Source organism: Pseudoliparis swirei, chromosome 22, assembly GCF_029220125.1.
Source record: "Pseudoliparis swirei isolate HS2019 ecotype Mariana Trench chromosome 22, NWPU_hadal_v1, whole genome shotgun sequence".
Lineage (NCBI taxonomy): Eukaryota > Metazoa > Chordata > Actinopteri > Perciformes > Liparidae > Pseudoliparis > Pseudoliparis swirei.
In genome coordinates this window covers 5,267,370-5,287,236 of record NC_079409.1, presented here as the reverse complement: position 1 = coordinate 5,287,236, position 19,867 = coordinate 5,267,370, and the positions used below count along the sequence as shown (strand labels likewise).

Sequence of the window (19,867 nt, the reverse complement as noted above, 5' to 3'; positions counted from 1 at the left end):
AGTAAAAACACAATCCTGCTCCACTAATTATTATAATTTCTTCAGCGCTTTGGCATAATTTGACCTCTCGGGGTCTAAAACGGTTATTTAAATGGAAAAATATATATTTGAGAGCTGGAAACAACCAGGAGACACGACAACAGGCCTCAACTCACACACTTTGTAAGAGGTTACTATAGCCGTGAGGGTCGAGGAAATTTATCGAAAGTAGTTTGAGCCTATCGTGTGATTATTTTTGAAGAAAAATCTTAGTCTGTAAAGTATAAGTATAAAAAAGTTTTAAAGTATAAATATCAAATTGTATAATGGAAAGTAGTTTAAAACTCTTTTTAACTCCAGTGTTACTTGAGTAATTATATTTACGAGCTTTAAAGGCTTTAAAGGCTTTAAACACGAGTGCCTGAAGCAGTCTTATCTATAAACGTCTACTGCACTCTTCTTCTTCTTCTTCTTCTTCTTCTTCTTCTTCTTACTATTAAAGAGCCGTGAGTCATCTGCTGTCTGCGATATGATTTGGTCTACGGGATCCAGACAATATGTCGAGCGACCAACGCTGCCGAGACTAACTCTCCTTCGGTGATTGCACTTCGAGTGTTAATGAGCATCCATTCGTTCCTCCTGCTTGTGTCATCTGGCTTTGTTACAAGCAAGGACTAGAAAAAACCTATTATGTATCTAATTAACGCTAAATATGATGTTAGTTATCATTTTTAATGTGAGGGAAATTGGGTTAAAATTATATTTGTGAGACTTATTTCATTCAAATTATGAATATCTGTTGCATATTGTGCATTCAGAGCCCTAAAACAAACATTTTATATGTAATCTTATGTTTTTAGGTTTGTTTTATGACATCTGCTTCTCGGGACTAAAGATAAAAAATTGCCTCTTGGCTAATAACTTTGCAGAAATGGTTTTATTAATGTGCGCTGCCCCTTTAATGATGTGCACTGTCCCTTTAATGATGTGCACTGTCCATTTAAAGATGTGCACTGTCCCTTTAATGATGTGCACTGTCCCTTTAATGATGTGCACTGTCCATTTAATGATGTGCACTGTCTCTTTAAACATGTGCACAGTCCATTTAATGATGTGCACTGTCCCTTTAATGAGTTGCACTGTCCCTTTAATGAGTTGCACTGTCTCTTTAAACATGTGCACTGTCCCTTCAATGATGTGCACTGTCCTTTTAAGGATGTGCACTGTCCCTTTAATGATGTGCACTGTCCCTTTTAATGAGTTGCACTGTCCCTTTAAACATGTGCACTGTCCCTTTAATGATGTGCACTGTCCTTTTAAGGATGTGCACTGTCCCTTTAATGATGTGCACTGTCCCTTTTAATGAGTTGCACTGTCCCTTTAAACATTTGCACTGTCCCTTCAATGATGTGCACTGTCCCTTTTATTCTTTTCATCATTAATAATAATTAGAGCTGCACGTGTTTTCTGGAGAGCTGCATGCCAGAATGCCTGTTGGTTATTTATTCATCTTTCTAAATATTCACCTCTTTAATCTGGCTTTTAATGTCATTTATTTGTCGTTATTATCGATTGTTTTCGAATTTACGAAGCAGTTTGTCGTCCGTGTGTGGATGTGGAGAAGTGCAACACCAAATAGAGTCTGATTGATCGATAGAAACACGACATTATCTAAATGTTTCACTTTTTCTCGTGAAAATAACAATATTTCTGTTGTTTCCCGCCTCACCGAACCTTGAACCATCGTCTGGCTCAAGGTGGGGTCAACGCTTAGCGGCTCGCCAGAGGCCCGAAATACTCGTGTTGCGAAATACGGATGTGTTGCTTCACTGTCGATTCCCGCACGCTCGGTACACCACCCCCCCCCCCCCCCCACCTCCCCCTTTTCTTCTTCTTCTTCTTCTTCTTCTAATCCGCCGATCAGGGGTTAAGCGTCTGTTCTGTTCGGTTCTCCTCTTCAGGCAGAGCCCTCGCCGATGAAGACCACCTGGTACTGTCCTCTGGATCTGGTAAGGCCAGAGCGCTGCTGCTGCCGCACACTGTGACACGGAGGGCATGGTGTGCCTGTGTGAGCGAGTACACGTGTAGAATAGAGTCCAACCCCCCCCCCCCCCCCCCCAGGCTGAAACGGGATCGCTAGACCTCCATGAAGCGTGGGGGAGACGAGCAGCTTGATTTTTTATAGTGGATAATATCTCTGTTATTTTTAATAGGACCGTCTATTGTGTGCAAGACGTGTAAAAGGACGTTAAATTCAACATGCATGCGACATTTTTTATTTATTTTTTATTTTTTCAAGAATTCAAAGTTCATTCGGATTCTCCCGCCGACCATTTGAAGGCCGCTAATCCGTCTGTTTCTTCTCCTCCGCTCAGTCCACTGTGGTGGAGGAGCAGGACGACGGGGTGATCTACACGGTGGTGGTCAAGCAGCACCACGGCGCCCCCGGCAGCCTCACAGTGAGTCATGTGGCGCCGACCGGATACGCCACCCGAGGGTCGGAGGCGGTAACGCGGGCGTCCTTTGTTCCCCAGTCGGTGGTCTCTCGCTCCCAGTGCCTGAAGGCGGGGACGGAGGAGAAGCTGGTGCTCCACCTGCTCCACTCCTTCTCTATGGGCGACTCCTCCTTCATCACCATCTTCCTCTCCACCTATCGATCCTTCACCTCCACGGGCAGAGTACTGGACATCCTCACCGACAGGTGGGGGGGGGGGGGGAGGGGCTTCTATGAAACAATTCATGAACATCTGAATCATGAAAAGTAAAGTACAGACCCTGATGTATCGCTAGGGGTCGTAAGTCAAACTAGAAGATAAACAATCTTCTGACTTTAACTGTCACACACATGTACTGGAGTTTGTGAAGTATGAACTTCATTGTTTAAGAAGTATAGAGGAGACGGAAAACATGGAAATACTCAAAAGGACAAGTTTAGAATGAGTAAATGTACCTGGTAACTTTCCACCATGCCGTCCTTAAAACATCGCGATTACCACATATTTTTTGGGGGCGGGGCTTCTATCTCTGATCCAGGACGATGAAATTCCTGCTTTTATTGTTTTCCAGAAAAAGACGTCCGGGACTACTCCACGTGGTAGAAGTGGAGATAAAGTCCATTTGGTGTTCCGCTCTGCGCCGATAAAAACGGTTTACATAGGAGTCGCAGAACCGGTTGATCTATTTACTTTACGCCGACTCGACATTTTAAAACTTTGTAATTTGTCCTCAAGATCAGTCTCATTCAAACCGCCGTCTGGAGATTAATCGCGTGACTTAATTTAGAGACTCTAAAAGCACCTTGGGCGCCTGCTTAAAATAACATAACTCAGCAAAAAATAGCCCGCCAAGGCGTTTTCTGTTCCTCGTATGAGGTCGTTAGTGCGTAATAGAGCGTTTGGATGAAAACAGCTGTTTGAGAAGTTTCCCTCAAAGGAGAGCTTCATCGGTGCGCCTGAAACCGCAGGGGGGGGACACTTACCACAAAGAGCGTTATTCATGACGCAGCCGACGGGTCTGAAGACGAATGATATTTATGGTTTGTGTTCTTTTTTTTCTTCCCCACTAACAGATTGGAGAATCCGCCCGGCGACAGCGAGAGGAGCCACACGAGACAATCGTTCAACAAGTGAGGTTTTGAGAATGCTCTGACTCTGGAAGTGTGTGTGGTCGTGTGTGTGTGTGTGTGTGGGTGAAGAGTGTATGTTTGTCTGCGTTTACTTGCAGGTATATACTGTATGTGTGCATCTGTGTGCTTGTGCATGAGTGTGTGTGTGCATGTGCGTGTGGTTGTGTGTGCGTGTGTGTGGTCATGCGTGTGTGTGTGTGTGTGGTTATGTGTGTTTGTGTGTGTGTGGTCGTGTGTGTGTGTAGTTGTGTGTGTGTGTGTGTGCGTGCTATAAATACATCTTTGAAATAAAGTTTCGTTTCTCGCTTTTGTTCTTGGGGGAATGTTATTATTATCAGGCAGTGCTCATTTTGTATTTTTAAACTTTCTCATTATGAAGTAAATGTTTATTGAACAATGTACATTCACACACCGTGGACACAGGGAGCAATTCAGGGTTAAGTGTCTTGCTCAAGGACACATCGACTAGGGCGGGGATTGAACCGCCAACCTCCTGATTGAAAGACAGACCTGCACTGACCCACAGACGCCTGATATTCATGTCTAAACTCTGTGAGAACGAAGGTTACCTAGCAAATTTGTAGGTGTGTTGTAAAAAATATCAATATATATTCAACTAGAATGGGCACTCGGTAGAGCGCATACCTTCGCATATCACAAGATTGGGCATTGAATTATGAACATTTTGGCATTAGTTGCATGCCAATTGGACAAAAATGTATCGTGCTATGGTAAAAAAAGAGTTTGACCTTTCCATGACCTTGACCTTTGACCCGATTGATCCCAAAATCTAATCAAATGGTCCCCGGATAATAACCAATCATCCCACCAAATTGCATGCGATTCAAGAACATTTTGACCTGTTCATGACCTTTGACCTTGACCTTTGACCCGATCGATCCCAAAATCTAGTCAACTGGTCCCCGGATAATAAACAATCATCCCACCAAATTTCATGCGATTCGGTTCAATACTTTTTTAGTTCTGCGAAAGATTTTGACCTGTTCATGACCTTTGACCTTTGACCCGATCGATCCCAAAATCTAATCAACTGGTCCCCGGATAATAAACAATCATCCCACCAAATTTCATGCGATTCGGTTCAATACTTTTTGAGTTCTGCGAAAGATTTTGACCTGTTCATGACCTTTGACCTTTGACCCGATCGATCCCAAAATCTAATCAACTGGTCCCGGATAATAAACAATCATCCCACCAAATTTCATGCGATTCGGTTCAATACTTTTTGAGTTCTGCGAAAGATTTTGACCTGTTCATGACCTTTGACCTTTGACTCGATCGATCCCAAAATCTAATCAACTGGTCCCCGGATAATAAACAATCATCCCACCAAATTTCATGCGATTCGGTTCAATACTTTTTGAGTTTTGCGAATAACACGCATACAAATAAATAAATAAATACACGGCGATCAAAACATAACCTTCCGGCATTTTCAATGCGAAGGTAACTAGAACGGGCACTCGGTAGAGTGCATACCTTCGCATATCACAAGATTGGGCATTGAATTATGAACATTTTGGCATTAGTTGCATGCCAATTGGACAAAAATGTATCGTGCTATGGTAAAAAAAGAGTTTGACCTTTCCATGACCTTGACCTTTGACCCGATTGATCCCAAAATCTAATCAAATGGTCCCCGGATAATAACCAATCATCCCACCAAATTTCATGCGATTCAAGAACATTTTGACCTGTTCATGACCTTTGACCTTGACCTTTGACCTGATCGATCCCAAAATCTAGTCAACTGGTCCCCGGATAATAAACAATCATCCCACCAAATTTCATGCGATTCGGTTCAATACTTTTTGAGTTCTGCGAAAGATTTTGACCTGTTCATGACCTTTGACCTTTGACCCGATCGATCCCAAAATCTAATCAACTGGTCCCCGGATAATAAACAATCATCCCACCAAATTTCATGCGATTCGGTTCAATACTTTTTGAGTTCTGCGAAAGATTTTGACCTGTTCATGACCTTTGACCTTGACCTTTGACCCGATCGATCCCAAAATCTCATCAACTGGTCCCCGGATAATAAACAATCATCCCACCAAATTGCATGCGATTCGGTACAATACTTTTTGAGTTTTGTGAATAACACGCATACAAATAAATAAATACACGGCGATCAAAACATAACCTTCCGGCATTTTCAATGTGAAGGTAATAATAGCGACTTCACGCAGAGGCTCTGGCTTAGGGGCCCCCTGAGCTCATGGGGCCCCTGAGCTCATGGGCCCCTGGTGCCGGTAGGCTCGTTCGGTAATCCATCCCTGAGTAGGACTATTGGGGCCCTGTTACTGACATGAATGACTTAAGCCTAGCATATACCAGCTACGGCGCATCGTGTCATATCAATACAAAGTTAACTAGAACGGGTACTCGGTAGAGCGCATACCTTCGCATATCACAAGATTGGGCATTAAATTATGAACATTTTGGCATTAGTTGCATGCCAATTGGACAAAAATGTATCGTGCTATGGTAAAAAAAAGATTGTGACCTTTCCATGACCTTGACCTTTGACCCGATCGATCCCAAAATCTCATCAACTGGTCCCCGGATAATAAACAATCATCCCACCAAATTGCATGCGATTCGGTACAATACTTTTTGAGTTTTGTGAATAACACGCATACAAATAAATAAATACACGGCGATCAAAACATAACCTTCCGGCATTTTCAATGTGAAGGTAATAATAGCGACTTCACGCAGAGGCTCTGGCTTAGGGGCCCCCTGAGCTCATGGGGCCCCTGAGCTCATGGGCCCCTGGTGCCGGTAGGCTCGTTCGGTAATCCATCCCTGAGTAGGACTATTGGGGCCCTGTTACTGACATGAATGACTTAAGCCTAGCATATACCAGCTACGGCGCATCGTGTCATATCAAAACAAAATGAAACTAGAACGGGTACTCGGTAGAGCGCATACCTTCGCATATCACAAGATTGGGCATTAAATTATGAACATTTTGGCATTAGTTGCATGCCAATTGGACAAAAATGTATCGTGCTATGGTAAAAAAAAGATTGTGACCTTTCCATGACCTTGACCTTTGACCCGATTGATCCCAAAATCTAATCAAATGGTCCCCGGATAATAACCAATCATCCCACCAAATTCCATGTGATTCAAGAAGATTTGACCTGTTCATGACCTTTGACCTTGACCTTTGACCCGATCGATCCCAAAATCTAATCAACTGGTCCCCGGATAATAAACAATCATCCCACCAAATTTCATGCGCTTCGGTTCAATACTTTTTGAGTTCTGCGAAAGATTTTGACCTGTTCATGACCTTTGACCTTTGACCCGATCAATCCCAAAATCTAATCAACTGGTCCCCGGATAATAAACAATCATCCCACCAAATTTCATGCGATTCGGTTCAATACTTTTTGAGTTCTGCGAAAGATTTTGACCTGTTCATGACCTTTGACCTTTGACCCGATCGATCCCAAAATCTAATCAACTGGTCCCCGGATAATAAAGAATCATCCCACCAAATTTCATGCGATTCGGTTCAATACTTTTTGAGTTTTGCGAATAACACGCATACAAATAAATAAATAAATACACGGCGATCAAAACATAACCTTCCAGCATTTTCAATGCGAAGGTAATAAATTCCGATCTGCAACCGCTGGTTCATCTGCTTCCTGCGACCTGCACCATCCCGTGGGGCTTAAAACCGGGAAAAAAACATATTTTTTGATTGATTTTTAAAAGTGTTTCTTGTATTTTCCTGATGGCCGGATTTAACCTTTTATTGTCGTCTTTGTGCTCTGATCCTTCTGGAGGTCGGGGCGGGACAAAAGAAAAAAAAAAGTTTACCGTGTGTCTGACGATGTGACCCGTAGAGGTCGGCGTCACCCCCCCCCCCCCCCCAAATCCCTGGACATAATGAATTTGGTCTCTGTCCCTGCAGAGCGGTGTGTTCGGTGTTCAGCAACTGGCTCTCCGAGTATCCCGAGGACTTCAAGTGTTTGGAGGGGCCCTCACACCTGCTGCGCCTGGTCCCCCTGCTCCCCAAGGACTCCCTGTCCGCGGTGGACCTCCGCGCTCGCCTCCTCCACATCGCCGAGGAGCTCAGCGAGAAAGCCCTGCTCCCCGACGCCCGGAAAGGTCCGTGCTTTCTTTTAAATGACGGCAGATGAGGAGGTTTTAAACGTCGAGATACGGCCGTTACCTCAGCAGAGAACCAGGCCGGGAAGACAAAGACGAGATAACATCGGGTGGTTGTGGCTTCATGGTTGTTATTATTAATATATTATTATATTATTGAAGGCTAAGAGAACAGTTCACTGGACGCTCCAGCTACTCGGCTATCAAAAGCCAGAGACGACATCGATGATAGAAAAATGTTGAACATGCATGAACATTACGCCGTTAGCTTGTTGCTCACGTTAGCATTGATCTCCGTGCATCTTTTCTCTTAATCCTGTAATCTGGAGGCTGTGAGTGGATTATCTCCGTATCTCAACATAACCAAAATAACCTTATTGTTCAAAGTAAAGCTGTTTTTATCAATGAAGATAATATTAAATGAATCATAAATACTCTCTCTACATAGTTAATATGTAAATGACTATTCTCTGGTGTTTAATGAATTCTCTCCAGAGGTGTGTAGAGGCCCATCTCCAGTGTTCTAATGGTACGTTGTGTTATCGCCTTAGAAGACTAACGGAGGGGTAGAAAACACTTGAAAACCCTTTTTATGTGAGCACAGCTGAAAACAGTTATGCTGGTGAGAGAAGCTATAAAACTGGCCTTCCTTTGAGCCACTAGAAGAACTACATTCATATTTACTATACAAATCATTATTTATAACCTCAATGTCTTGACTAGATTTTATATTCATTTTGTAATTAATTTGATAAATAAAATGTGAGTTTTTATGGAAAACATCAAATTCTCCAAACTTTTGAACAGCCGTGAAAGTCATTTTCTTATTAAAATGAGATATCTATCCAGTTGCCCTGTGGGTTTTTTTTCCTGAGATAACACAGCTGTTATCTTTAGAGAAAAATACACGATTCTCCGGAAAAAAAACCAAAATTGGTTCCCACACTGGACACGAAGGATCAGGAGCAGCAAACATACAGAGGTGTTTCTTTTATCACGCACCCCCAGTTTCAGTGAACGTGTCCCCCCCCCCCCCCCTTTGCAGATCGGACCGGTTTCCCCAGCCCTCCTCCGGACGCCTCCATGTTTGAAGCCACCAACGTTCTTGGATTCCCCGCCGCCATCATCGCCGAGCAGCTCACCAGAATAGAGACCGTGAGTCCGCCAACAGGTTTTTAAAGGTTGGCGTGAGGCAAAAGTATTGACCGATGATGCTGAAAGATCTCGTCCTTTTGAGAGATTTCTGCATGCGACTGTCAGCTGTGTCCCGGCTTCGACTTTGAAGTTTAGATGCAGAACATCGTCCGACGCTCGCACTTTGTCCGTATTGCGTGATGCATTTCCCACTAGGACACGGCCCAGAGGTCAAGTCAAGGTGACACCCAGCAGACAGTCAGAGGCTGTGAAAGCTGCCCCTCCCCCCCTCAGAAACTCAAACTCCATCAGACGCTTCGATGATTCGATGAGTCGTGTCATTCATGGAATCCGTTTGCCGTCCCTCGCCAGGAGCTGTTCGTGCGCCTGGTCCCGTACCACTGCCTCGGCTCGCTGTGGTCTCAGAGGGACAAGAAAGGGAGGGAGGGCGTCTGCTGGTCCGTCCGGGCCACCATACACCAGTTCAACAAGCTGGCCAACGCGGTGTTGGCGTCCTGCCTCTGGTCCACCAACCTGCGCAGCCAGCAGCGAGCCCGGCTGCTGGAGAAGTGGATCAGCGTGGCCGAGGTCAGTGCGCACGGGTCGAGGGACGGGCTGGAATCAGAAAGAATATGTTGCGATACTCACGAACTGGAAATCAAGGAATAACACACACATCACACACGGGAAAAATGTAATGTCAGAATATATTTCAATGGAAAAACTCACCTCATCTATCATTTACAACACAACAGAACACTACATCTGGTCATCAGTCACTATATTTTTACAAACATGACACCACTCAACTTATTGATTAGTTCATTCATCTTAATTCATTTGATTTTTTTTATTCCCCTTTTCTGGAAACCAATTCAATTCCACGTACGTGCATACGCTCATACATATACATCTGCCATCATCAATGTATTTTATTTCTTTAAATAAAAAATTAAATAATTTCAAATAATTTCAAAAAGCTCACACACATGCACACACACACACACACACACATGTACACATGCATTTTATTTCATTTATTTTAATTAATTTTTTTATTTGACCTTTTCTGGAAACCAATTCAATTCCACGTACGTGCATACACTCATACATCTGCCATCGTCAATGTATTTTGTTTCTTTAAATAAAAAATTATTTTAAATAATTTTAAAAAGCTCACACACATGCACACACACACACACACACACATGTACACATGCATTTTTATTTTTATTTTTGTATTTATTTTTTATTTTTCTCAATACTTTATGACGTTGTGTCCACTGTTTCGTCGTCCTCTAGGTGTTATGTCTATGTATTGTCTTTTGTCTTATAATGAAAAAAGAAAGAACATGTTGCTCATCCTAAAAGGAAACATGTTCACAGCGTGTCAGTCGGGGGATTCAAGATGGAGAAAAAAAATCCCCAACCGTGCATTTTCCTACAATAAACCCTCGTTAATCCCCCAAAACATAATCCTATTCTCAGCTCTGACTTCACACACACACCATCACAAACTCCCAGTCGGCTTGAATCGATAGCCGAGAGCACAACACGGGAACGAGGGCGCTGAACGGAGCTTTATTCCTGGGCGGCGGCAGAGGATCTCTAGATAGTGCTCCGGCTGTTGGAGGAGAGCGGCTGGTAGAGCGACCGCTGCTGGCAGGAAATAGAAACAGACTATTAAGAATCTGCATGGTTTCTTTACACTCAAAAGTAGACCCACGAGTTCCAGTACACCTTTGGGAAAGGGGAGAGGAAATGGGAGAGGAAATGGGAGGGGAAATGGAAGAGGAAATGAAAGAGGAAATGGAAGAATAAATGGAGAGGAAATGGAAGAGGATATGGAGAGGAAATGTGCTGAGTCGACAAAGATGATGTACGACCTCGAGGCGAACAGTAAAGCTTAGAAGTGTCGCTCTTATACAAGAGAAATGTGGATTAACTGTTACAGCGTCAGGGTTATTGTGCAGTTATTGAAGAGCACACAGCACCTGCTTACACACACACACACACATTCATTCTCTTTGGCAAAGCGAGGTATCGGTGGTGTTGCTGCCAAAGTGCCATCCTGAGACCACCCCGGGCTTCTTTTGGGACCGGCCTCTTTAGCAGCATGCATTATTCAGCGAGCTCCGGCCGACTCTTGTAACTCAATACCAGCCAGACCCACAGGTGTTCTCAGTTACCGCGTGAGCGACTGTGTGTGTGTTTGTGTGTGTGTGTGTGTGCGTGCGTGCGCATGCAAAATGTGTGTAGTCATCCGTGTGTGTGCTTTCATCAGGAGTGCCGTGCCAGGAAGAACTTCTCCTCTCTCTATGCCATCGTGTCTGCCCTGCAGAGTAACCCCATCCACCGGCTGAGGAAGACGTGGCAGGACACCGACAGGTCTGCTCAACACACACTCGCCGAGCATCGCCTCACACACACACACACACACACAGAGGACGCTTTCCACGGAGTTCATAGTTTGCCGTTCGGTCAGGTCAACCCGCATAGAGAAAGAAGTCGGGACAATATGATCATAAACGACGATGCAGTTGTACACATTGTGCAAATCAGTCTCGTGACTCAGGTGTGAAATAGGGGCGTGTCCTCGTCATGTCACTTTAATTGACCCCAGCTGGGGACCAATGAGTTGAGTCCTCACTTTTTCGGCCGCTCACGTTATTATAGCGGCTTGAAACTGAGACACAATGACTCGTCATTCTCTTAAAAAAATAAAATAAAGTATCTCGAATAATGACATTATTATGTCACCCCGTACATAATCACCACCTGATGATCCAGGAGTGAGGGAGTGAGGGAGTATGGGAGTGAGAGAGTGAGGGAGTGATGGAGTATGGGAGTGAGGGAGTGAGGGAATGAGGGAGGGAGTGAGGGAGTGAGGGAGGGAGTGTGGGAGTGAGGGAGTGAGGGAGGGAGTGTGGGAGTGAGGGAGTGAGGGAGTGATGGAGTATGGGAGTGAGGGAGTGAGGGAGTGAGGGAGTGTGGGAGGGAGTGTGGGAGTGAGGGAGGGAGTGAGGGAGTGTGGGAGTGAGGGAGTGTGTGAGGGAGTTAGGGAGTGAGGGAATGAGGGAGTGAGGGAGTGAGGGAGTGTGGGAGGGAGTTAGGGAGTGAGGGAATGAGGGAGTGTGGGAGTTAGGGGAATGAAGGAGTGAGGGAGTGAGGGAGTTAGGGAGTGAGGGAATGAGGGAGTGAGGGAATGAGGGAATGAGGGAGTGTGGGAGTGAGGGAGCATCTCTTGTGTGTGCATGGCTAATCTCGCATTCTGCATCATTTCGGGGGGGGGTCCTCTCTCTCTCGATAGCGATAACACACCTGATGACATTAAACCTAAAAAGAAGAAGTAAAAGTCCATCGGCTAAAGCTAGAGGGAAAAAGCCACTTCAGCAGTTTTGTTACCTCAGTTTCCCCTCAGTCATCTCTCTCTGTCTCTCTCTCTGTCTGTCTCTCTCTCTCTCTCTCGCTCTCTCTCTCTCACGCCTCGGTCTCCAGGTCGTTCGCTACGGGATTTCGACTCAAACTAAAAATCCCCCTCACTGCCTCACACGACTTGAAGAGTATTGAAACGTGAACTCTGATTTATGCTCCGGTCACTCGGCAGGGAGGCGGTGAAGAGATACGAGGAGCTGTCGGAAATATTCTCAGACAAGGACAACTACTCGCAGAGCAGAGAGCTCCTGAAGGAGGTGAGTGTGTGTGTGTCACGTGGGAATGCAATACACACTACATTACAAAAAAAGACACAACAAACAGGACGTCAGCTTTAAAGCGCTTTGAGTGGTCGGGACACGAGAAACGTTGAAACCAGTTTTTTATTTAATGGACTTTTTCTGGTCATCTGATTGGATGACAGCTCAGGCGGAGGCCGGAGAATCTGTTTCTTGTGCTGCCGATTAGAACAGAGGATTGAAGAGTCACCTTCTGGATTAGTCTGTGTTGCTTCTTTCTTTCTTTTTTCTTTTTACCACCTTGCTAAAAATATCTTCAAAGATACTTTATCCCCATGACAACCAACGTAAACTCCTGAAGCATAATAGATAGATATATGGATGGATGGATAGATGGATGGATGGATAGATGGAGAGATGTATAGATTGATGGATGGATGGATGGATGGATATATGGATGAATGGATAGATAGATGGATATATAGATATATAGATGGATGGATAATAGATGGATAGATAGATGGATGGATGGATGGATGGATAGATATATGGATAGATAGATGGATAATAGATGGATGGATGGATGGATAATAGATGGATAGATATATGGATGGATGGATGGATAGATATATGGATAGATAGATGGATAATAGATGGATAGATGGATGGATGGATAGATGGGTGGATGGATAATAGATGGATAGATGGATGGGTGGATGGATAATAGATGGATGGATGGATAGATAAATGAATGGATGGATGGAGAGATGGATGGATGGATAATAGATGGATGGGTGGATGGATAATAGATGGATAGATGGATGGGTGGATGGATAATAGATGGATGGATGGATAGATAAATGGATGGATGGATAGATGGATGGATGGATATGGATGGATAGATGGATGGATGGATATGGATGGATAGATGATAGATGGATGGATAGATGGATGGATGGATAATAGATGAGTGGATGGATAGATGGATGGATGGATAGATGGATAAATGGAGGAGGAACTTTGTTGGTAGCAGCAGCCAATAAGGTTACATAGTCAACATACAAATATTAATAGTGTATACAAAAATGCAAAATATATATAACACAATAAAATGTCCGAGCAGAAACACAGAAACGGTTCTCACTGATGGTTTCCTGTCTGCAGGTGTCGGATGAGGGCTTTAATTATGACCTACATTTAAATGAAGGCTCAAGAGCCCCCCCCCCCCCCCCCCCCATTTATGAATGTGTCTTGTCAGGAGCCCACTGCTTCATCCACATTTATTAAATTCCCACCTCCCCGGCTGAAGACGAGCTCACAGCCCGCCCTGAAGTGGTGAAGATGTATGGCTGCTTTTAAAAGACCGGGAACCAGTCTAATCCGGCTGAGTCAAAGTGCCCTTATTCTGTCAACGCGAGCTCTTCAGTACACGCCCCATCGGAAGACCTACATTATATTTAGTTCTCACGGAGGTGGAGAAGGCATCAATACCTTCTTTTTTTTGCGTGAGCTGCGATTTCTACCCACGACGCCCCCAAAGGGAGTCACTCAAACATGCACTTTCATTTGTTGAAGAGCTTCCCTCTGATGGCAGAAAAACACCATCAGCCTCCTGTTGCCCTCTTTTGATTCATTATTTTTCCCCGGCTCAGTCACTCGCTCCTCTTCATCTCGCAGCGTGTCTAAATGTGAGTCTGGCAGATGAACGGCGCTCTAAAAGTTGGAGGAGACGTGACTCACAACGCAAAACTTTATTACACAGCATCATGAGATGACAGATCGCTAGAGTCGCGTCATCTTTAAGCATTTACAATATTAATGTCACGGAAATATATTCACGTTCATATCTGTTGTGATGACTGCGGTACTTTTATGATCATTTGTATTTTTTCATAATTCACATGTTTTATCAACATAATGTAGTATTTTTATAAAACCTAAAGATACATGCTGTGATAATTACGTTGTGTATTCATGGGGGTAAACTCTGTACCCAAGAAGAAATAAATACATTAATAGAAATATGTGAATGTGACCATAACAGGTGAGATAGATAGATATAGATAGATAGGTAGAGAGATAGATAGATAGATGGATGGATGGATGGATAGATAGATAGATAGATAGATAGATAGATACATAGATTGATAGGTAGGTAGGTAGATGGATAGATAGATAGATAGATATATAGGTAGGTAGGTTGATTTATGGATGGATAGGTAGATAAGTAGGTAAGTAGAGAGATAGATGAATGGATGGATGGATAGGTATAGGTAGATAGATAGATGGATGGATAGGTATAGGTAGATAAATGGATGGATAGGTATAGGTAGGTAGATAGATGGATGGATGGATAGGTATAGGTTGATAAATGGATGGATGGATAGGTATAGGTAGGTAGATAGATAAATGGATGGATGGATAGGTATAGGTAGATAGATGGATGGATGGATAGGTATAGATAGATGGATGGATGGATAGGTATAGGTAGATAAATGGATGGATGGATGGATAGGTATAGGTAGATAGATGGATGGATGGATAGATAGATAGATAGATGGATGGATGGATAGGTATAGGTAGATAGATAGATGGATGGATAGGTATAGGTAGATAGATGGATGGATGGATAGGTATAGGTAGATAGATGGATGGATGGATGGATAGGTATAGATGGATGGATGGATAGGTATAGGTAGATAGATGGATGGATGGATAGGTATAGGTAGATAGATGGATGGATGTAAAGTATGTACAGTGGCTTGTTGATGTTGATTTCATTGGAGGAGGATCTGGTTTATTCTGAAGCCACCAGCTGACACTGAACACAGCGCAGCATCGAGCAGCTCAGGAACCTGAAGGTCAGAACTCGTCTTCTTCACAGCCTCAGCGTGTCTCTGTGTTGCAGGAGGGAACCTCGAAGTTCGCCAACCTCGACCACCGGCTCAACAACAAACTTCTCAACCGGGTAAGTGGAGTCGATGAGAGGAGCGACTCAACATCGACCTCACCGTGACGCCGAGGCAGAACCTCAGATCTTCAAGAGCATACGAGAAAGACCGATGTTCACTGAGTCTACAACCAACATCTGGTGCATACCAATCAGAATGAAAATATATATATGGCATTATTCACAAAATCAAAAATATTGCAAGCCTTTTATTCTTTTAATATTGCTGATTATGGCTTACAGCTTAAGAAAACTCTAAAATCCTATCTCATAAAATTTTAATATTTCCTCAGACCAAGTAAAAAAAAAGATTTATAACAGCTGAGTGTTTGTGTTAATTAGACAATTCAAGTCATTTGTTTAATACCCTACTAGTATACTTTTTCATGATATTCTAATATTTAGAGATAGGATATTTGAGTTTTCTTAAGCTGTAAGCCATAATCAGCAATATTAAAAGAATAAAAAATGCAATATTTCAGATTTTTGTAATGAATCCAAGAAAACACATTTTTGTTTTTTTAATTGCATTACAGAAAATAAAGAACTTCATCACAATATTCTAATTTTCTGAGACAGTCCTGTATATTCACATTTAAAAAACACTCAGTTCAGTTTGAGGTCCATCCTGATGGTTCTGCTGAGGGCTTCATAATTTATATTTAAGCTAAAAGCCGTGAAAATACAGTTATTCTACAAAACGTCTCCATTCAGACATTGATAGTGATGTCACTGTCGCTAAGCAGGGTGTGTGTGTGTGTGTGTGTGTGGGGGGGGTAGGTCGTTTGATAAACGGTTGTAAGGGGGCATCGACCGGCATGCAGCAGCGAAGCGGAACAGAGGGCGGTGTGTGTGTGTGTGTGTGTGTGTGTGTGTGTGTGTGTGTGTGTGTGTGTGTGTGTGTGAATCCTCACAGCAATCATTTGAAAACAGCTCCAGGGGAGGATTGATAAAACACTTCCTATAATTTGTACTTCTTTTCTCTTTTTTCTTCCCCCTCAGTCCCACGCGCAGGGCACCGTGCCATACCTGGGCATCTTCCTCACAGACCTCACCATGCTGGACACGGCGGTCAAAGACATGCTGGATGTGAGTCTCCCCCCCCCGTCTCTCTCTCAAACCTCTGGAAGTCGCTCAGTGTTTTTTGATATCTGAATATCTGAACTGACGTAGCTCCTCCTGTCCCTCCTCCCTTTGCAGAACGGCTACATCAACTTTGACAAAAGGAGGAGGGTGAGTGTGAGTTTTGTTTTTTAGATAAGGGCAGACTGTGAATCACAGCGAGGAGATGAAGTGGAGGGCGATGAGAAGACGGCACAGCCGACATTTTAGTTTTCCTTTAATTCTCACATTATGAAACGTGGTGGTGGGTCGTCCCCAGGACAGTTTCCTTCAGGTCACTGCCCTGCACACCACTTCATGATTCACTTACAGGACTGTCTCAGAAAATTAGAATATTATTTTTTTATTGCTGATTATGATTTAGCTTAAGAAAAAAAAAAAAAATCTCTATCATAAAATTTAATATTTCCCTCAGACCAAGTAAAAAAAGATTTATAACAGCTGAGTGTTTGTCAAGGCTCAGGAAACCCTTGCAGTGTTTGAGTTAATTAGACAATTCACATGATATTCTAATATTTAGAGATAGGATATTTGAGTTTTCTTTAAACCTTAATCAGCAATAAATCAGAATAAAAATATTTCAGTTGATTTGTAATGAATCCAGAATGCATGACATTTAAAATAAAGAACTTCATCACAATATTCTAATTTTCTGAGACAGTCCTGTATATACACTTAAATACAATCAAATACACTTTAATTCACTTTAATACAGGTAATTATTCACTTAAATACACTTTAATACACTCAAATACACTTAAATACACTCAAATGCACTTAAATTCACTTTAATACAGGTAATTTTTCACTTAAATACACATACATACAGGTAATTATTCACTTAAATACACTTAAATACACTTAAATACAGGTAATTATTCACTTAAATACACTTAAATACAGGTTCACTTTAAATACATGTGTAACTTTAAACTGACTTACACTGGTTAAAGTACTGAAACCTGCCCGTCTGTGCACTTTATCTTATATTTTGTATAAGATAAAATATTCCTTTATTCGTCCCTCAGTGGGGAAATTACAACAGTGAGTGCACAGTAGAGCAGTAATAAAAATAAAATACAAAATACGGTAACAATATTAAATATACAGAGGAATAAAAATATACATACAAGGTATAAATATATATATAAATATATATATGGTAGTAATGACCTTATATTTATATTCTTAATACTCGCACTGTGTTGATTGATGTTGATGTTGTTGTCTATTGTCGCGCCCCCCGCCGTGACACCTCTGTTGTATGTGAACACATACATGTGAATAACGAGGTTCTGGTGCCGGTTCTGACGCGGGCCCCTCTGTTCACAGGAGTTTGAGGTTCTAGCTCAGATCCGCCTCCTGCAGTCGTCCTGCAAGAACTGCGTGTTCAGCGCCGACGGCGCCTTCGTGCGCTGGTACCAGAGCGTGCCCACGCTGACGGAGGAGGAGAGGTGAGACCCGGCTGGTTCTGAATGTGTACGACTGTTGTTGTTTTACGTTATGCCATGACGCCTGTCTTCAGTTACAGACTGTCCAATGAAATCGAAGCGCCCGGTGAGCCGAGCCCCCGGGGCATCACCCCAACAGTCATCATCACACAGTGCCCAGAGTAAGCGCCACTGAACACACACACACACACACACACACACACACAGTGAAATGACCACGGTGTTGTAGAAAGATGCTCTGGAGTTGCATTCTGGATGTGCAAAAAATGAGTTTCGGCCTCTCCAAAGTCCTCTGAGCATTGAGTCCATTAACAACTCTTCAACAACAAGGAAATGAGTCAACGACAATTTGTTAAAAACTTTTTTTTTTAAACTAGCAACTCAAATGTCAGTTTCTTTGCTGCATTCATTTGTTTTCACATCAATGTAAATTGATACAAAATTAAATATAATTTTGCACAAAGCAGTGCGAAGGTGTTCCCCTCGGGCTCTTTTTAGAAAAAAAACATTAAATGCATATAAAAAGCATATTAAATGCATATAAAAAGCATATTAAATGCATGTAAAAAGCATATAAAAAGCATATTAAATGCATGTAAAGAGCATATTAAATGCATATAAAAAGCATATTAAAAGCATGTAAAAAAATAAATATTAAATGCATGTAAAAGCATATAAAATGCATGTAAAAAGCATATAAAAAGCATATAAAATGCATATTAAAAGCGTATAAAAAGCATATAAAATGCATATTAAATGCATATTAAAAGCGTATAAAAAGCATATTAAAATGCATGTAAAAAGCATATAAAATGCAAATTAAATGCATATTAAAAGCGTATAAAAATTCATATTAAAATGCATATAAAAAGCATATCAAATGCATGTAAAATGCATATAAAACGCATATAAATGCATATAAAATGCTAATTAAATGCATATTAAAAGCGTATGAAAAGCATATTAAAATGCATGTCAAATGCATATAAAAGGCATGTAAAATGCATATAAAAGGCATATATAATGCATATAAAAGGCATGTAAAAAGCATATTAAAAGCATATAAAAAGTGAAAAGCAGCCATAAGTGTGGCCCCCAGCATGAATGTTGTTGTCCTGCGTGTGTTGCAGCCTGAGCCGCTCTCGGACCAGCCTGACGGGCGACAGCGAGAGCCTCTTTGACTTCCCCTCGCCCGTCAATCACCTGCTCTCCAAACTCACCAAGGTAAACACGGCGTTGGGTTTGGGCTCGCTGGCCGGACGTCGGTGCGGCGGCGGCGACTCAGAGAGACGACCTCTTGTCCTCCGCAGCACATGAGGTCTCCGTCCGTGTCCTGCCTGGACGTCGACACGTCGAGCTCGGCCAGCGAGTCCGGCTCCGCCGCGCAGACGCCGTCCACGCCCGTCAAATCCCACCGCCGCTCCATCTCCTGCGGCAACAACCCCCCCAACAACGTCCAGGGCTCGGGGCCCGACATGAGGATCATCAGGATACGGATGGACCTGCAGGACGGAAACATGTACCGGAGCATCCTGGTACTGACCCGGACCGGTTGATGCAGCATGCTGCACTGACCTCTCGCCTGCAACAATGACACAATGAAACAAGAAGCCGAGGAGCTCGTTCAACCGCCCTCGTCCTCCTCTCTCTCCCCTCAGGTGACGAGCAACGACAAGTCCCCCACTGTGATCGGCTCGGCCTTAGAGAAGCACAGTCAGGACCCCAAGCAGACGTCCCGATACGAGCTGATCCAACTTCTGCCTGAAGGAAAAGGTAAAAA

General features: G+C 43.0%; 1 protein-coding gene across 4 annotated transcripts in view; it reads left to right on the top strand.

Moving 5' to 3' along the window:
- rgl2 (ral guanine nucleotide dissociation stimulator-like 2) overlaps positions 1-19,867 on the top strand; it is a 36,175-nt gene that overhangs the window by 13,968 nt on the left and 2,340 nt on the right. For 2 of the 4 annotated variants that reach the window (XM_056444204.1, XM_056444207.1), the window contains 17 exons: positions 1,941-1,988; positions 2,355-2,438; positions 2,514-2,680; positions 3,548-3,604; positions 7,560-7,756; positions 8,802-8,911; positions 9,263-9,478; positions 11,175-11,278; positions 12,498-12,582; positions 15,473-15,532; positions 16,517-16,603; positions 16,715-16,753; positions 17,969-18,090; positions 18,162-18,248; positions 19,218-19,311; positions 19,398-19,622; positions 19,746-19,860. In XM_056444204.1, the coding sequence (XP_056300179.1) occupies positions 1,941-1,988; positions 2,355-2,438; positions 2,514-2,680; positions 3,548-3,604; positions 7,560-7,756; positions 8,802-8,911; positions 9,263-9,478; positions 11,175-11,278; positions 12,498-12,582; positions 15,473-15,532; positions 16,517-16,603; positions 16,715-16,753; positions 17,969-18,090; positions 18,162-18,248; positions 19,218-19,311; positions 19,398-19,622; positions 19,746-19,860 (1,897 nt within the window). The remainder of the gene's footprint in view (positions 1-1,940; positions 1,989-2,354; positions 2,439-2,513; positions 2,681-3,547; positions 3,605-7,559; positions 7,757-8,801; positions 8,912-9,262; positions 9,479-11,174; positions 11,279-12,497; positions 12,583-15,472; positions 15,533-16,516; positions 16,604-16,714; positions 16,754-17,968; positions 18,091-18,161; positions 18,249-19,217; positions 19,312-19,397; positions 19,623-19,745; positions 19,861-19,867) is intronic. The other 2 variants (XM_056444205.1, XM_056444206.1) reach the window with 2 other exon arrangements.